At 35.4% G+C, this 18,197-nt stretch overlaps 2 protein-coding genes across 9 annotated transcripts in view; both read right to left on the reverse strand.

Moving 5' to 3' along the window:
• NLRP14 (NLR family pyrin domain containing 14) overlaps window positions 1–15,222 on the reverse strand; it is a 107,057-nt gene extending 91,835 nt beyond the window's left edge. Inside the window, exon 1 of the mRNA XM_054524747.2 lies at window positions 15,167–15,222. The gene's annotated coding sequence lies outside the window, so the exon portion shown is untranslated. The remainder of the gene's footprint in view (window positions 1–15,166) is intronic.
• ZNF215 (zinc finger protein 215) overlaps window positions 1–18,197 on the reverse strand; it is a 51,121-nt gene that overhangs the window by 6,204 nt on the left and 26,720 nt on the right. For 2 of the 8 annotated variants that reach the window (XM_024254372.3, XM_063727838.1), the window contains one exon: window positions 1,867–2,731. The exons of 4 other annotated variants lie outside the window; for them this stretch is intronic. In XM_024254372.3, the coding sequence (XP_024110140.1) occupies window positions 2,535–2,731 (197 nt within the window). In that variant the 3' untranslated portion in view covers window positions 1,867–2,534. Of the gene's footprint in view, window positions 1–1,866; window positions 2,732–3,470; window positions 15,232–18,197 lie in introns of those variants that run through there. 2 more of the 8 variants (XM_024254373.3, XM_054523580.2) reach the window with 2 other exon arrangements.

Raw genomic sequence — 18,197 nt, forward strand, 5'->3', positions numbered from 1 at the left:
TTCAGCCAAGTTACTTCTCCTCTTTAGGACATTTAAACATGCTACTTAACCTCCTTCTTCTACTTGGATGTTATGTGAAAATCACAGCACTGATTATTCATTACTGTTCCTAAAATAGTTCCTCCTTTTAATTGGACTATTTGGCTTATTCAAAGTATTTGTCTTTCCTGCTTACACAGACAAAAAGAGCAAGTACTTATAAACAGATATAAGTAACAGAAGAAACACAATGTCCATATAAACTCTTCTTCTAAAAGCTTAAAAATCAAGTTATTATAAATCTATGGTTTTTCACAGACTCAGCTTGTTCTAATATACCACAATTGTTATTATTATTATTACTGTGTTATTCAATAAGCAAACTGTAAAATTTGCTAGCAGGAGTCCCTTTAGATTTATTCCTTTATCCTTTCAACATTGTCCCTGATATTCTTGGAAATAGTATTGCTACTATGTCACTCAGAGTACAGTATCATAGAGTTGGACAAAGAAAGGTGGACTGGGGGCTGAGAGACAATAAATTGGTAATTGGCACATATATCCCTATGTTGTACTGATCCAAGATTTGTATTCCATTACATGGCAAGGTGTGCTTGTTCCTTTTGGTGGATAAGAGCTTTAAAATAGTATAAAATTTAGGCAATGGGGAACATGGTAATTTTATTATAATAGTGAGCAGAAGTGCTGCTGTTAGGCAGCAACACTATCTTAGCAGTGATAGAGCTGGAAAACATATTTCAATTTTATGAGTTTACATTTCTCATTTTTATTCATCTTATATTTCAACTAATCCCAATTAATGTTTTAAAATTAAGTATATAGGTGGATATTAACCATGTTTCTAACGTTTTATTATGAATATTTTCAAGCATAAAGTTGAAAGAATTTTACAGTGAATACATTTTTTTTGGTAGAGGTGGAGCCTTGCTATGTTGCCCAGGCTAGTCTTGAACTCCTGACCTCAAGTGATCTTCCTGCATCAGTTTCCCAAAGCACTGGAATAACAAGTGTGAGCCACTATACCTGACCTTCTATTCACCTTCTACCATATTGGATTTATCATACCTGTCCATCTATTTTTGTCATCCATCAATCCATATTTTTCAATCATTTCAAGTGAAACTAGAGATATCAGTATGCTGTCTCCTACATATTGCAGCATACATATTAATCAGAGTTCAATATTTGTTTTCAACTTGGCTCCTAAATGTATATTCACTGAGCTTTGTCAAATGCCCTTTTCTAATCAGTCCCCAACACCATCCACCAGAGGTAATCTCTGTTCTGAATGTTTTCCACCATAGATCAGTTTTGCCTGTTCAAGAACTTCATGTAAATGAAACCATAGATTATTTTCTCTTCTAAGGCTTCATTCACTCAGCAAAGCACATTCCTTTTTATTGCTATTTTTATGAATATATCATAGTAAATTTATCCATTCTCCTACTGATGGAACACTTGGGTTCACTAACTGAACACTGTTTTATCTATATTAGACATTTCATATAAATGGGAGATAACATTATTTTTGAATCAGTTTCTGGGTAGTAAATGCTTAGTAATGTTAGTTAGAAAAAAAGGCATTACACTGATGGGGTTGAAATTCACCAACAGAGTGAGCTATTGCCTTTTCCCAGATTCGAGTCTCGGATCTTTATGGTTTCCTTTTGCTGTGGCTTAGATGTGTCCCTCAAAGTTCATGTTTTGGAAACTTAAAACTCAGTGCAACAGTGTTAAGTATATATATTTCAATTTTATGAGTGATTAGGTCGCTAGGGCTCTGCCTGCATTCATGAGTTAATGTTATCTTGGGAGTGGGTTTGTTGTCACAAGTGTATTCATTATCACAAAATATCACAGACTGGATGGCATAAACAACAGAAATTTATTTTCTCACAATTTTGGAAGCTAAAATTCCAAGATCAAGGTGTAAGCAGGTTTGGTTTTTTTCTGAGGCCTCCATCTGTCTTCACATGTTCCTTCACATGCATACCTGGGTCTCTCTGTAGGTCCAAATCTCCTCTTATAAGGATACCAGACAGATTGGATTATGGCCCACTCTAATGGTCTTATTTTAACTTAATCATCTCTTTAAAGGCCCTGTCTCCAAATATAACGGTTTCTCCTTATCCACAGGGGATGCATTCCAACACCCCCAGTGGATGCCTGAAACCTCGGATATTACAGAGCCTTATATACATCTATATTTAAAAAAATCTAATTACCAAGGTAACTGCTAAGTGACTAACAGTCAGGTAGAGTATATAGTACAGATATACTGGACAAAGGATCATTCACATCCTGTGCTGGACAGGGTGGGACAGAGCAAGAGAGCAAAATTTCATCACGCTACTTAGAATGGCTCAGAATTTAAAACTTATGAATTATTTATTTCTGGAATTTTCCATTTAATATTTTCAGACTGTGGTTGACCACACAGAAAGTGAAACCATGGAAAAGGGGGGACTACTGTGTAGTCACATTTGAGGTATTCGGAATTAGGGCTTCAACACATGAATTTTGGAGGGCACAATTCAGTCCTTATCAACTTCACACAGAAGAGAAGGCGATACGACCACAAAGACAGAGATTGAAGTGATGTAGCCACAAGCCCAGGAATGCCAGCTAGAGAAGGTGAAGAACAGATTCTCCCCAGACCCTCTAGAGAGAGCACGATGCTGCCACCATCTTGACTTTTTGCTCATTGAAACTGATTTCAGACGTCTGATATCTAGAACGTTAAGAACATAAAGATGTGTTGTTTTAAGCCATTAAGTTTGTGGTAATTTGCTATAGCAGCCAAAGGAAAGTAATAGAAGAAACAGAAAACATATACATGTGTATTTCTCTCCACAAACGAGATATTGATTTTTCAAGCCAATTGTAATCACTCAGCTGGAGCATGGGCAAGAGTGATGACTAGTGGAGAATAAAATAATCTGTAAGTTACCTCTCCAGGTGAGAACCAAGAAGTATTTGCTAGTAGTCAGAGAGGAAGCAATTTCTTCTTAAATGGAATTATTAAATAAAACAACAACAACAACAAAAACTCCTCCACGTTTCCTTTGTCTGAGGATAAGACTAAAGTCAGTTAAGTTCCCTCAATACTGCAACATCATTTTCACATATTTTCTATATATTCATTAGCTGATATGATCTTCTGGACTCAATGTAGGTGCTTCTTCATCAGTTAAACGCTGCCAGTTCTCTGGATTTGTTCTCATGTAACCTCTACTGGGCCCTTATTTTCGTCATAAGATATTATTTTTAGCATCCTTGGTCTCTATTTCAACATTTCATATTTTAAGACATTAATTGGACTTTTTGGAAAATAAATCAATTTTATGATACTCAGGCCACTTTTACATGAGATTTGTTTTGTTTTTCCTTTTAAGAAATAATTCCTTTTAAGGAGCTCAAACAACTCTATAAGAAAATATCTAATAATCCAGTCAAAAACTCAGCAAATGATTTGAATAAACATTTATCAGAAGATGACATACAAATGGCAAACAGGCATATGAAAAGGTACTCAACATCATTGATCAGAGAAATCCAAATCAAAACTACAATGAGATATCATTTCACCCCAGTTAAAACAGCTTATACCCAAAGGACAGGCAATAACATTTGGTGAGGATTTAGAGAAAAGGGAACCCTTGTATACTGTTGATGGGAATGTAAATTAGTACAGCCACTATGGAGAACAGTTTGGAGGTTTCTCAAAAAACTAAAAATAGAGCTACCATCTGATCCAGCAATCCTACTGTTGGGTATGTATCCAAAAGAAGGAAATCAGTATATCAAAGAAATATCTGCACTTTCATGCTTGTTGCAGCACTGTTCACAACAGCTAAGATTTGGAATCAGCCTAAGTGTCCATCAACAGAGGAACGGATAAAGAAAACGTGGTACATATACACAATGGAGTAATTCAGCCATAAAAAAGAATCAGATCCAGTCATTTGCAACAATGTGGATAGAACTGGAGATCACTATGTTAAGTGAAATAAGTCAGGCACAGAAAGACAAACATCACATGTTCTCACTTATTTGTAGAATCTAAAAGTTAAAACAATTGAACTCATGGACATAGAGAATAGAAGGATGGTTTTCAGAGGCTGGAAAGGGTAGTTGGGGGCTGGGAGGCAGGTGGGGATGGTTAATAGGAACAAAAAAAAATAGAATAAGACCTACTACTGGATAGCACAATGGGACTGTAGTCAATAATTGTACATTTAAAAATAACTACGTGTGTAATTGGATCATAACAAAGGATAAATGCTTGAGGGGATGGATACCCTACTCTCCATGATGTGATTTTACATTGCATGCCTGTATCAAAATATCTCATGTACCCCATAAATATATACACCTACTATGTACCCACAAAAATTATCAAGTGGGCTTCATCCCTGGGATGCAAAGCTGGTTCAACATACACAAATCAATAAATGTAATCCAGCATATAAACAGAACCAAAGACAAAAACCACATGATTATCTCAATAGGTGCAGAAAAGGCCTTTGACAAAATTCAACAGCCCTTCATGCTAAAAACTCTTAATAAATTAGGTATTGATGGGACGTATCTCAAAATAATAAGAGCTATTTATGACAGACCCATGGCCAATATCATACTGAGTGGGCAAAAACTGAAAGTGTTCCCGTTGAATTTGGTAATCATTTTATAGGAAAATACAATGGAATTATTTTAGTTTCATCTCTGTCAAAATTTCTTTGGCATTTGCCAGGGAAGATTTCTACTTTCCTTGAAATTCCACCTTCCACTGATTTATATAAGAGTTTTGGAATTTATGAAAGTAAAAGATCTTCCACTCTAAAATCTATTTATTAAAATCACTCATGAATTTTCCTTGCAAAAATCTCTTGCAAGGAGAAAAGCTTAAAGATACATTCCCAATTTAGTAGGAGAGTGTACAGTGTTTCTATTTATTCAATAGTTATTGAGTTAAATATAAAAAACAATCTGTGAATTTATAGGAAGTAAACTGCTACAATAATGGTCAAAAAAAAAAAGTCTCCTAGGATAAACTTAGTCTAAAGGAGGCTGATGAATTATGTGGGCCTGTCACCTGTTTCGTAAATAAAGTCTTATTTTAACACAGTCATACCCATTCATTATGTATTGTTTATGGCTGCTTTTGTAAAAAATTGAGTTGTTTTGACAAAGAGTGACTATATAACCTATAAAGCCTAAAATATTTACTATCTCATTCTTTACAAAAAAAAAAAGGTTACTGATGCCTAGTCTGTAATTTTAAATTAACAAATATAATTACCTCACTCAAACATTTAATGTAGTTTCCCAGATAATAGTAGACAGTCTAAAGGTTCCAGATGAGTAGCCTTGGGAAGACAACTATTAAAACAAATCTCTGAGTAGTACAGGGAAAAAAAATTTCCTTTAGTAAATAGACTTGGCAAAAACAACCTTACAGTGACAATATGTAGTTTAAAAATGACTTTAATTTAAAAATTGTTAGCTATTCTGTAAGTACTCTAATATTTTTCAGTTTATTCCTAAAAGACAATGGCTAACCCTGCTATATGTACTCAAAAACACCTGTATCAACCTTCTCTTCCCAGCTTTTCTCACTAAATGTTAACTTTATGTCTATGGGTTCGATGACAATTTTAACTAAGGCTGAATCAGAATGTGTGAACTTATATCATTTCATAGATTTCTTCCTAACAATTTTCTATATGTCTAATTCCTATTTCTTGGCTTCTCCTCTTAAAGAAAAATCTAATAATTCTCTTTTCTTCTCTGCTCCTTTCTAAAGATATGTACTCAAAGAACTCAAAGATTTTCATGTTTTAATCTATCCATTTTATGTTTTCTCTATGATAGGCATTTATTAGTCAGCATTTATTGAGCATCTACTATCTTCCTGGCATTCTGATTGGTAATGGGATACAAAATAGTACAGAAAAATGTATTCCTGTCTTCAGGGAGATAGAGGAGAAGGTATTACCAAACTGCAATGAAAAGACTGTAATGCGAGCTAGCCCAAAGAGCTATGTAAATGCAGAGGAGCAGCAACTCTGCCACAGAGGAATAATCATCTCTCATAGAAGGAGATATGATTAATTCATTGTTGACAGATGTGATGGAAAGGATTTAGGATTATTATACTTACACATTTTTTAAAATCTGCTATGTTCAGACACTGTGCTAGGCAGTGAGGATTCAGGCAAGAATAAGAGATGATCCTTATTAGTTAAGGAGGCAGACTTCTCTAAGAAATACACTCAAATGTAATGATCCAAACTTAATCAAATTTTTTTTTCATGTGACAGTCCAGGGCTAATATTTAAAGTTGGCTGAAGGGGTATTTGCTCCACATGACTCTTCAGGTTACTCTGGATGTCTGCACTCTGTCATCTGCAACACCTGGCTTTCAAGATTGCTCTGGTCATTGTTCTACCAATCACTTGCAAGGAAGAAAAGAGCATGATCGAGTTCCCCCACAGGGTTGTATGGGGCAGATCTGAAAGCTTCATTTGTCATGTTTGGTGCACATTCCATTGTTTAGAACTATCACATGTATACATGTACCTGCAAGGAAGGAAATCTCGGAATATCTAGTTTTGTGCTCAGTAAGAAGCAGAGCATATGTTGTAGTAGGTACCTGCACACTGACAAAGGTGAGATAGACAGGGTAAGTTATTTTTAAAACTTTTCAGGATGGAAAATTTCAAAAATACACAAAAATAGAGAGAACAGTATAATGAATGCCCACTTATCACCAAGCTTCAAATAATGTCAATAATTTGTCATTCTGGTTTAAATTATCCCTTGTTTTTCTCTGTATTTTCAAGCAAATCCTAGGCATTACTTCACCCGTAAACACTTTAGTGTGTACTGTTAATACACAAGGATTAAAAAATAACCAAAATACATTTTATCACCTAACAAAGTTAATAGCAGTAAATCCCAAATATTTTCTAATACTTAGTCCATGTTCAATTTTCCCCAATTGTTACAAGAATGTCTTTTTACAGTAGATTTGTTCAGATCAGGATCTAAACAAAGGCAAGACATTGGACTTGTTAATATGCCTCTTAAGTCGCTTGTCATCTATAACTTGTTCTCATGCATTTTGTTAAAGAAATTGGATCATTTTTTCTGTACAAATTTTTATATTTTTATTTCACTGATTGCATTTTTGTAGTGTTATCATCATCCTGTATTATTCGTATTTCCATATTTTTCTGCACTTGTAGATCTAGAAGCTTGAATAGATTGAGGTTTAATTAACAAGAATATGTCATAGGGGGTGACATATACTTCAAAATACCAATGCTGGCCAGGCGCAGTGGCTCACGCTTGTAATCCGAGCACTACGGGAAGCCAAGGCGGGTGGATCACTTGAGGTCATGAGTTCGAGACCAGCCTGGCCAACATGGTGAAACCCCGTCTCTACTAAAAATACAAAAAATTAACCAGGCATGGTGGCGGGTGCCTGTAATCACAGCTACCAAGAAGGCTGAGGCAGGAGAATTGCTTGAGCCCAGGAGGTGGAGAGTGCAGTGAGCCAAGATTGCACCACTGAACTCCAGCCTGGGCAACGAAGCAAGACACCGTCTCAAAAAATAAAAAATAACAGACTACCAATGCTAATATTAGTTATGAAAAGATGAGAGCCTTAGTATGTAGTTTAAAGCTCTTTGCAGTTTTTTTTCTTAGGATATAATCCATCGTGTTTAATAAGTATACTATATTTTAAATCTTGAGATAATTCTGTGCTTTTGCTACCAATATATAGTTGGGTTCATTTAACTAAATTTTTTTTTTTTTTAGCTATTTTCACTTTACTGATGCAATTATGTTTAATTATATAAAACATTTATATGATTCCAAAGTCAAAATTTAAAATGGAGTACATTCAAGTTATTTGTACACATAGGTTGAAAATTTTCTTGTTTGCTTTTGGAAAAAAGTATATCTTTTTAGTAGAGCTTTTCTCTCTGGTGGCAATCATACCTCAGTAATCAGAGATTAAGATAATCAGGAAAAATGTGAGTTTTCTTAATTCCACAAGGAGTAGCTCAAATGTATATTTGGAGAAAATTTGATACAGGAAAGTAAACGGAAATTGCAATGGACTTAAAGTGACAATATACTTGACATGTTCTTTCACAGCTTACAAGTTTATCCTTGGAAGCAAAGTCATTGTTACTGAGATTCTAATTATCAATATGAGGGCTCTTTCTTTCTTAAAAGCATAAGGACATGGAAGAAATTCGCATTTTGGATTTCATTTAGAAATGGAAACCTGAATAAAATCCAGTGATTCAACAACAAAGTACCCAGTTTATTAGGAAGAATCAGCACATGGCATAATAATGGAAAGATATGGCCAGTGACTAATTCCCACGCAAAGAAATCATAGAATGTAATGAACAATTAAAGAGGCATTTGGAAAACCAGAAGCAGCTTGTTTTATTCAAGGCTTGTTTTATTCAAACATTTACCCAGAAAAAAGGGACATGAATATAAGTAATTTTTTTTTTTGAGACAGGGTCTCACTCTGTTGCCCAGGCTGGAGTTCAATGGCATGCTCATGGCTCACTGCAGCCTCAACCTCCTGGGCTCAGGTGATTCTCCCAACTCAGCCTCCCTGGTACCTGGGATTACAAACATGTGACACCATGCCTGGCTAACTTTTGTGTTTTTTGTAAAGATGGGATTTTGCCCTTTTGCCCAGGCTGGTCTTGAACTCCAGGGCTCAAGTGATTCACCCACTTTGGCCTCCCAAAGTGCTGGGATTACAGGTGTGAGCCACTGTGCCCAGGCTTAAATCAGGCTTAAATTTGATTTCAAACTTTGTTACATACCAGAGTGCCTGTTTAAAAAAAAAAAAAAAAAAAAAAAAAGCCTCCATATATGTGAGCCACACAGAGAGCTTAAAATGATGCAATTCAGAGCAATCAGGAGATGAAATGTGTAATAAGAGAGGACACAAACAAATGGAAAAATATTCCAAGCTCATGGATAGGAAGAACAAATATTGTGAAAATGGCCATACCACCCAAAGTAATTTATAGATTCAATGCTATCCTCATGAAGCTACCATTGACTTTCTTCACAGAATTAGAAAAAACTACTTTAAATTTCATATGGAACCACAAAAGAGCCCATATAGCCAGGACAATCCCAAGCAAAAAGAACAAAGCTGGAGGCATCAGGCTGCTGACTTCAAACTATACTACAAGGCTACAGTAACCAAAACAGCATGGTACTAGTACCAAAACAGATATACAGACCAATGGAACAGAACAGAGGCCTCAGAAATATTGCCACTCGTACAACCATCTGATCCTTGGCAAACCTTATAAAAACAAGTAATGCAGAAAGGATTCCCTATTAAATCAATGGTGTTGGGAAAAGTGGCTAGCCATATGCAGAAAACTGAAACTGGACCCCTTTCCTTACACCTTATACAAAAATTAACTCAAGATGGATTAAAGACTTAAACACAAGATCTAAAATCATCAAAACCTACAAGAAAACCTAGGCAATCCATTCAGGACATGGGCAAGGCCAAAGACTTCAGGACTAAAACATCAAAAGCAATGGCAACAAAAGCCTAAATAGACAAACTGGGATCTAATTAAACTAAAGAGCTTCTGCACAGCAAAATAAACTATCATCAGAGTGAACAGGCAACCTACAGAATGGGAGAACATTTTTGTAATCTATTCATCTGAAAAAGGGCTAATATCCAGAATCTTCAAAGAACTTAAACAAATTCACAAGAAAAAAAACAAACAAAAGCATATGAACAGACACTTCTCAAAATAAGACATTTTTGTGGCCAAAAAGCATATGAAAAAAAGCTTGCCATCACTGGTCATTAGAGAAATGCAAATCAAAACCACAATGAGATATCATCTCATGCCAGTTAGAATGGCAATCATTAAAAAGTCAGGAAACAACAGATGCTGGAGAAGATGTGGAGAAATAGGAATGCTTTTACACTGTTGGTGGGAGTGTAAATTAGTTCAACCATTGTGGAAGACAGTGTGGAGATTCCTCATGGATCTAGAACCAGAAATACCATTTGACCAGCATTCCCATTACTGGGTACCCAAAGGATTATAAATCATTCTACTATAAAGACACATGGACATGTATGTTTATTGCAGCACCATTCACAATAGCAAAGAATTGGAACCAACCCAAATGCCCATCAGTGATAGACTGGATAAAGAAATTGTGGCACATATACACCATGGAATACTATGCAGCCATAAAAAAGGATGAGTTTATGTCCTTTGCAGGGACATGGATGAAGCTGAAAACCAACATTCTCAGCAAACTAACACAAGAACAGAAAATCAAACACTGCATGTTCTCACTCATAAGTAGGAGTTGACCAAAGAGAACACATGGACACAGGAAGGGGAACATCACACACCAGGGCCTGTCAGTGGGTAGGGAGATAGGGGAGGGATATTAGCAGAAATACCTAATGCAGATGATGGGTTGATGGATGCAGCAAACCACCATGGCACGTGTATACCTATGTAACAAACCTGCCCGTTCTGCACATAGATCCCAGAACTTAAAGTGTAATAAATAATAAAAGAAATGTCAACTTCCCATATACTTAAAAAAATAAGCATCTACCTTAAGAGACAAAAAAGTACACCCAAATCAAGCAGAAGGAACAAAATTATAAAAATGAAATTTAAAATAGAAAAATAATCAATGAAAATGATAAACCACTAGCCAGACTAAGATAAATGGAGAATACAAGTTATGCTATCAGGAAAGAAGGGACTACAGATCCTATAGATATTAAAAGGAAAACAAGGTAATATTGTGAACAATTCTGTCCGTAGAATATTATGCCTATAGATTCCACAACTTAGATGATATAAACTTTTTTTTTCTTTCCAACTTTTATTTTTTATTTTAGTTTTGGAGGGGATATGTACAGGTTTGTTACATGGGTAAATTGTGTGTCACCAGGGTTTGATGTACAAATTATTTCATCACCCAGATAATAAGCATAGTACCTGATGGGTAGTTTTTCAATCCTCATCCTCATCCCACCCTCCACCCTCAACTAGGCCCAATGTATATTGTGCTCTACTTTGTGCACATGTGTACTCAATGTTTAGCTCCTACTTATAAGTGAGAACATGCGGTATTTGGTCTTCTGTTCTTGCATTAATTTGCTTAGGATAATGGCCTCTAGCTCCATCCATGCCGCTGCGAAGGACATGATTTCATTCTTTTTTATGGCTGTGTAATATTTAACGGTATCTTCTTGAAAGACACCAAGTCCTAAGGCTCACTCAAGAAGAAACAACCTGAATAGCTCTATACCTCTTAAAAAATAGATTTCATAATTTAAAACTTTCCAACAAAGGAAGCTCAAAGCCTAAAGACTTCACTGGAGAATTCTATCAGATATTTAAGGAAGAAATAATACCAGTTTTACCGAAATTCTTCCAGAAAATAGAAAATAAGGAACAACTTTCCAACTCACCTAATTATACCAGCATTAGTCTAATCCAAACTAGACCAAGGCATACAAGAAAAAGACCAGTATCATCCCTGAAGACAGAACTAAAATACTAAAAAATAGTCACAGATGACATGACTGTCTATATAAAAAATCTCAATGAGATCACAAAAAACTACTAGAATGAATTTAGCACCCTCATAGGAAGCTAAGTCAATATGAAATGATTTTATTTGTATACACTGGAATGAACAAATGGAAATTCAAGTTATAAAAACAGTACTATTTATAATGTACTAAAAATGTTAATTACATGGAAGTATATCTAACAAAATCTTTGTAAGTTCTGTATGCTGAAACCTACAGAAGACTGATAAAAGAAATAAAACACCTTAAGACACACTATGTTTACATATTGCAAGACACAGTATTTTTAAGATGTGAAATTTCCCAAAATTGATCTTTAGATTTGTCTATAAATAACAGTTCTAGAAACATCTTTTATTTAGGTATCTTTAAACATTGTTTGAATAGAGTGAACACATTTGTACACTAAAAACATGTTTCTCAAATTGATGTCCATGTAGCACTTTGGAAACATCTTTTATACATGTGTTTAAAAACAGGTTTTACATCATTGCATAGTAGTGAATACATCCAATCACTGAAATAACACCATTCTCAACCTGGTACACAAGTGGCACTCTCAGAAACACTTTTACATGTGTGACTTTAAACTCTGTATAACATGTATTACAGTGTTCAATATACCTTTACTGAAATAACACTGTTCTCAATTTGGTGTGGAAGTTTCACTCAGATATTTCTTCTGTATCTTTATCTTTCAACACTGTTTACTCACATTAATGTGGTGGCCACATCTGAGTTCACCACAAATGATGCATGTGAAGACCCATGTATAAAAGGTGATGTAGGAGTTCTACTTGTACAGCTTGTTGGTAGTATTATTTCAGTAAATGGATGTATTCACTATGATGTAATGCATGTAAAACTTTGTTTAAATACAAATGTATAAAAGAGTTTCTTAGAATGTTACTTGGGCACTCATTTGAGAATGTTATTTCTGTGAGTGAATACACACACTAATGTATGTAAAACAGTGTTAAAAGACACATATACAAAAGGAGATCTTTAGATTTAATGCAACCCTAATAAAAACTCATCTTGATTATTCTGTAGAAATAAGCTAAGTCTAAAAATTTATATGGAACTGCAAAGGAACAAGAAAGCCAAAGACATTTAAAAAAAAAAAAGAACTAAGAAGACTTACATGATCTGATTTCAAGGCTAAATATTCATTAATCAAGAAACTAACATACTACTGAAAGGATAGGCACAAAGATCAGACTCCAGAAATGGACTGACATAACTGTTGACTTTTGACACATGTTCAAAGGTAATTCAATCTACAGTCTTCTATAAATAGTACTGAAACTGCTAGATATCCATAAGCGAATAAAGCTTGACCCATACCTCACATAATGTGCAAATGTTAACTAAGAATAGATCATAAACCTCAATGTAAAACCTAAAACTCTAAAACTTCTAGAAGAAAACAGGAGAAATATTTTAGGTATGACAGTGAAAGCACAATCAATGAGAGAAACAATTGATAAAATGAACTTCATCAACATTATAAACTTTTTTGAAAGACACTGTTTAAAATAAAAGGACAAGCCATAGACTGTGCAAAAAATATTTATACAAAATACATATCCAATAAAGGACTTCCATCTAGAATATATAAAAAACTGTCAAAACTTAAGAAAACAACTAGACTTAAAAATAGCCAAAAGATTTAAAAAGACATTTCATCAAAAATATATGTATGACAAATAAGCCCATGAAAATATAATATAGTCATTCAGAAAATGCAAATTGAAGTGATAATGAGGTACTATTACATACTTACTATAATTGCTAACATAGTGGTATGGCAAATGTTTAGCTAGGTCTCCAAAAAACATTTAAAAAACCCAGATTAATAGCATTTGTTTCTGTGGTGTAAATCTTGGTTGATTCCAAGCTATAACATAATTTCACTTAGCTCACAAAATTCCTGATAACAGTTACTTTTTGTGAGCCAATGTGAGCTTACTCTAGTACACCATAGCTAAAGCAAAGCAAAACTGGGAATATCCAATGTTAGTATGTGGAAAATCAGGTACTCTCATCCATTATGGTCAGAATGCCAAGTGATAGTCTTTTTGTAAAATAGTTCGACAGTTTCTTATCAAGATAAACATATACTTACCATAGGACCCAACAATCTCACACCTAGGTATATACCAAGATAAATGAAAACATATCTTAACACAAACTCTTATATAATTTTTTTATATTTAACTCCAACTGGCAACAATCCAAATGTCTCTCAACTGGTGAATAACTGAGTTATTTAAAATGAATAACACATATATATAAATAACTCAGATGGTTCATATATAGAGTAGAATATATGTAACCATATTTTAGTAGCATTTTATTGCTACTCAACAATAAATAAGATGCAATAACATGTTTGACTCTCAATTAGGTAAGCTAAGGGAAAGATGCCAGACTAAGAAACCTATATACTATATGAAACCACCTATATCACATTCTGGAAAAGGCAAAATTATATAGAGAGAGGCCAGATCAGTGGTCATGAGGGCAGGAGTTGGGGGAACAGCTTGACTATAAAAGAACAGGAGAGAATTTTCTGTATTGGTGGAACTGTTCTATATACAGATTATGGTGGTAGTTACGTGACTGTGTGATTAATTCAATTGAATTCACTAATTAAATGCCCATGCCCAGGAAAGGTGGATAAGTAGACTAGAAATAAAGGGCACTAAGAAAATGGGTAGAGCTGTTAATTTGCTTGAGAATTGATAGTTTCTGAATATATTGAATATACTGAAGAGAAACTTAGAATACAAGGGCCCTTCAGAAACAAGGACTTATGACACGCAATATGACACAGGAAAAATATAGGTGATAGCTGATGCAAGGCCAATTTTAGAAACATTACTGAAACTTACAGTCAGTGTCATTGGTAAGATTAGGCCCAGATGTCAAGCTTAGATCAGAGGTTTCCAAACTTGCATCAGAATTAGAGGGCTTGTTACAAGAAAAATTACTGTCCATTTTCCAGAATTTCTGCCTGATTAGGTCTGCAGTGGGGCCCAAGGACTGGTATTTCTAACAAATCCCAAGAGATGTTGATGCTGCTGGTCTGGAGACCACCCTGTAAGAACCACTTACACTACATTACAAGGTGAAGACACCAAGCATTACCAAGTGAGATGAACGGTCAAACTTTAAAAAATACACTTCCACTTGCTGTAGATAACATAATAGGGTACAGAAACCAGTCCAAGAAGGAGTTGGACTTCCAAGGATGTGAATCATAGATATATATAAAAGGGCTGAGGTTCACTCTAAGTCCCTTATCAGATCAATTTGGATCCCATACCAGATATCCTCTATTTTCCCTTCTAGATCCACTCTCCACTTTTCTCCTCTCTGGGAGGCTGGCCTAAATGGATGACATCAATGGGCTCTTTAACTCCATGGCTATAGCCAATGGGAGTCCCTGGCAGGAGACAGGAGGGTTGATTTTGACTGCTGCTTTCCTAGACCTCAGGTTGCAGCTCTTACCAAAGTGCCCTCTTTACATGACTCCTAGCTTCTGGTGATGACTCCTTTGTCTTGCCTTTTCAGGCCTAAGGAAAACAAAAACAAAAACAAAAAAAAACCTTATTACTAGCTTTTGGGTATTTTCCTATTTCTTGTGGTTTCCCTAAACTTTGCTCAGACCTTTAGAAATAGTCCCATAATATTAAACTATTATTATTCTAAAATTGAGAATGACATCTGTTTCCTGCTAACCCAGAGGAAAATGAAGATTGGAACCAAAGCGGCTCTACAAAATAGATCCTCTAAGCGGGATTCAGCATTAGGCTGCAGAAAAGCACAGGGATAACCTTTCTGTTGGGGGAAAAATCAGCATTTGAGGACATCAGGATTTCTCAGATTATCACTGTTAGAATAGAAGTGCAGGTAAAGGACAAGGTGTCGAGAGCGCAAGTGGTTGTGGCATTAGTTATGGTGGAAAAAATGATTTTTAATAGGGAATGAACATATGGAAGAAGAGCAACTAAAAGCTATGAATACACAATTAAGAATCAAAAGAGGATAACCAAAAGGCCCGATGGCACTCTGAAACCCAGCGGCTGTAAGGTAGATATGGCTGACAAACCCTACTCAACAGAAAGTGCTGCAGAATTGCCGCACCAATTAAATGCATATTCTGGTGACAGTGAAGGTAAGAGAACTGGTGAGGAATATTACATAAGGTATTTGGGCAGACACTGATGAAGCTGAGAATTTGGCCACCCCATTCTTTTGAATATCTTGCCAATGAAATGGTACTCCTTATCCACTTGAGGGTATCAGGCCTTCTCTCCACTAAAGCATATTCTTGACTACACCTTACATTTGCCTTACAAGCTGATACCAGTTCTCTTCGGCTCCCACCCCTACCACTTGTCATTGGCTCCAGGGTCATAATGAGACTTAGATCTGAATATAACCGTGACAGAAAATGCAAGCATTCTTTGTTCCTACAGAAGGAAATACCTGTTATTGTAAGAGTTAACAGGCTTGGCAATTCTATTAGCAAAAAGCCTGGAGAATACGTGTGGGAGCAAATTCTATGATGGACCAAATGTAAGTTACATTTGGGTTGGATTTATTGTCACAGATGCAAACATCTGAAACCTGGGATTTAATGAAATCACCAGAAGAGTAACCTATTCTGTTAATTCTGACATTTAATGAAAACACCAGAAAGAGCAACCTATTCTGGTAAGTTGGCTAATTAAAGCCTAGAGTCAAATTTGACCTACAGCTAATAACATAACTTCTCTGGCATACCATAGAGAAAAGAATCCAAAGGTCCAGGGTGATAGAATATTGGAATCAATTTAGTACTCCCTTCACTAAAGATTTAAAGATGTTTTGAAAAAGAAGCAAAGGCATCCCTGAAGAGCTCTGTAGTGTCCATTTTCTGAAGGCTGGAGATGATGGTGAAAGCTGTTGCCCTGGAAATGGATTTCTTGCTCTTAATCATTTAATTCCACAGTGCCCGAGTGACATGAGTGAAGTAATCAGAGTATTGATCCAGGGCAATCTATGGCAATAACACCTGGGTTACAACTCTCTAAAAATGAAATAGCTGGACAGCCTAGTAACGTGCTTATGACATACTTAAGTAGAAGGAAGAGAGCCTGGGTGAAGCACATGCTTTACCCCTATCAGCCTCATCTTTGTCCTCACCTCTTGGTGATTGTTGATGCTGCTGAGTGTGAATCTGGTGGTTCTTGACTCATACTTGTTTTCACTTGCTCAGGCTGAGTTCTGCAGCTCCTTTCTTCCTCTTTGTAGGCTGGATGCTGGTCTTTTCTTCAACTCCCATTGCTCTTCCTTTGTGTAGACTGTGCATTCTTTGTCACTCTCTGGAGCTCATGTGGTCTTGTGATTTTTTGAATCCTAACTTGTGCTGTTCCCTCCTGTAACTTGACTTTTTAAATGCTCTCAATATATATTGTCAAGTTGGCCCTCCAGAAAGTTAGTAATTATTTGCATTCCCTTAGTGGCATGTGAGTTACATTTCTTGAGAGTCCCACTAAAACTGAGTGTTATTATTCCTTTTATATGTTGTGTATCAGCCCAATATATGATCTTTAAGTTTTTTAGTATTAGTGAAAATAGAACATTTCCCTTGTTTATCGGTTGAGATTGGCATTTAACTTTTTAGACCAGTTTTCTACAGCATGGTCAAATTTTCAAAAAATGTATCAACATATATCATACATATTCATATATGTATATATCTGTATATGATATATATGTAAATATTGAATTGTTTCCACTCTAATTTGAAGTGACAATTTATGATATGCTAAATTCTTATAAACACCTAGGTCTAGTTATAAACAACTGTCTCACACATGTCAATAGACTAGTATCACACTATGTTATTAGTAATGTTCTCATTACCTTGCTTTTAAAAAAATGGTCACAGCTATTTTCTTACTTCTACAAAGTAAACTTTATAATCACTTTGTGAAATAAATCCTCCCTATTGAATATCTGATTAGAATTTTTCATTTGTAGTTTAATGTGTGGAGACTCAAAATCTCTATAGTAGTCTTCCCATCCAGACACAGCTTTCCACTTATTCAAGATTATTTTTTGAGCAAAGTTGGTATATTTACCTTATCTTAATTCATTTATTAAATCTAACACTTTTTCAATGAATTTTATTAGGTTGTCATGATGGTCAACCATATCAGCAGCAAATGATTTTCTCCTTTCGAGTTTTGTCTTGTTACTTAAATTAGCATTTTCAGAGTACTAAACATGGAGTTAACAATAATTTTATCTCACTATTACCTTTAGGCTGAAGCTCAAACTTATAAAGTGGCTTACAAGACCTCTCATGATGTGCCCCTTGAGTCTATCTGTAGCTTTACCTCTATGTGAAATGAAAGCTCCATTCTTTCCCAGTGCTGTATTCTAGTAGATGAACTTATGTTTCCTGAACATGCCATGCCCTCATCCCTTTATAGCTTTGTGCCCCTTGTTTTTCCTTTATCATCTCTCCTAACATTTCCACACTTGCCAG

Source organism: Pongo abelii, chromosome 9, assembly GCF_028885655.2.
Source record: "Pongo abelii isolate AG06213 chromosome 9, NHGRI_mPonAbe1-v2.0_pri, whole genome shotgun sequence".
In the NCBI taxonomy this organism is placed as follows: domain Eukaryota; kingdom Metazoa; phylum Chordata; class Mammalia; order Primates; family Hominidae; genus Pongo; species Pongo abelii.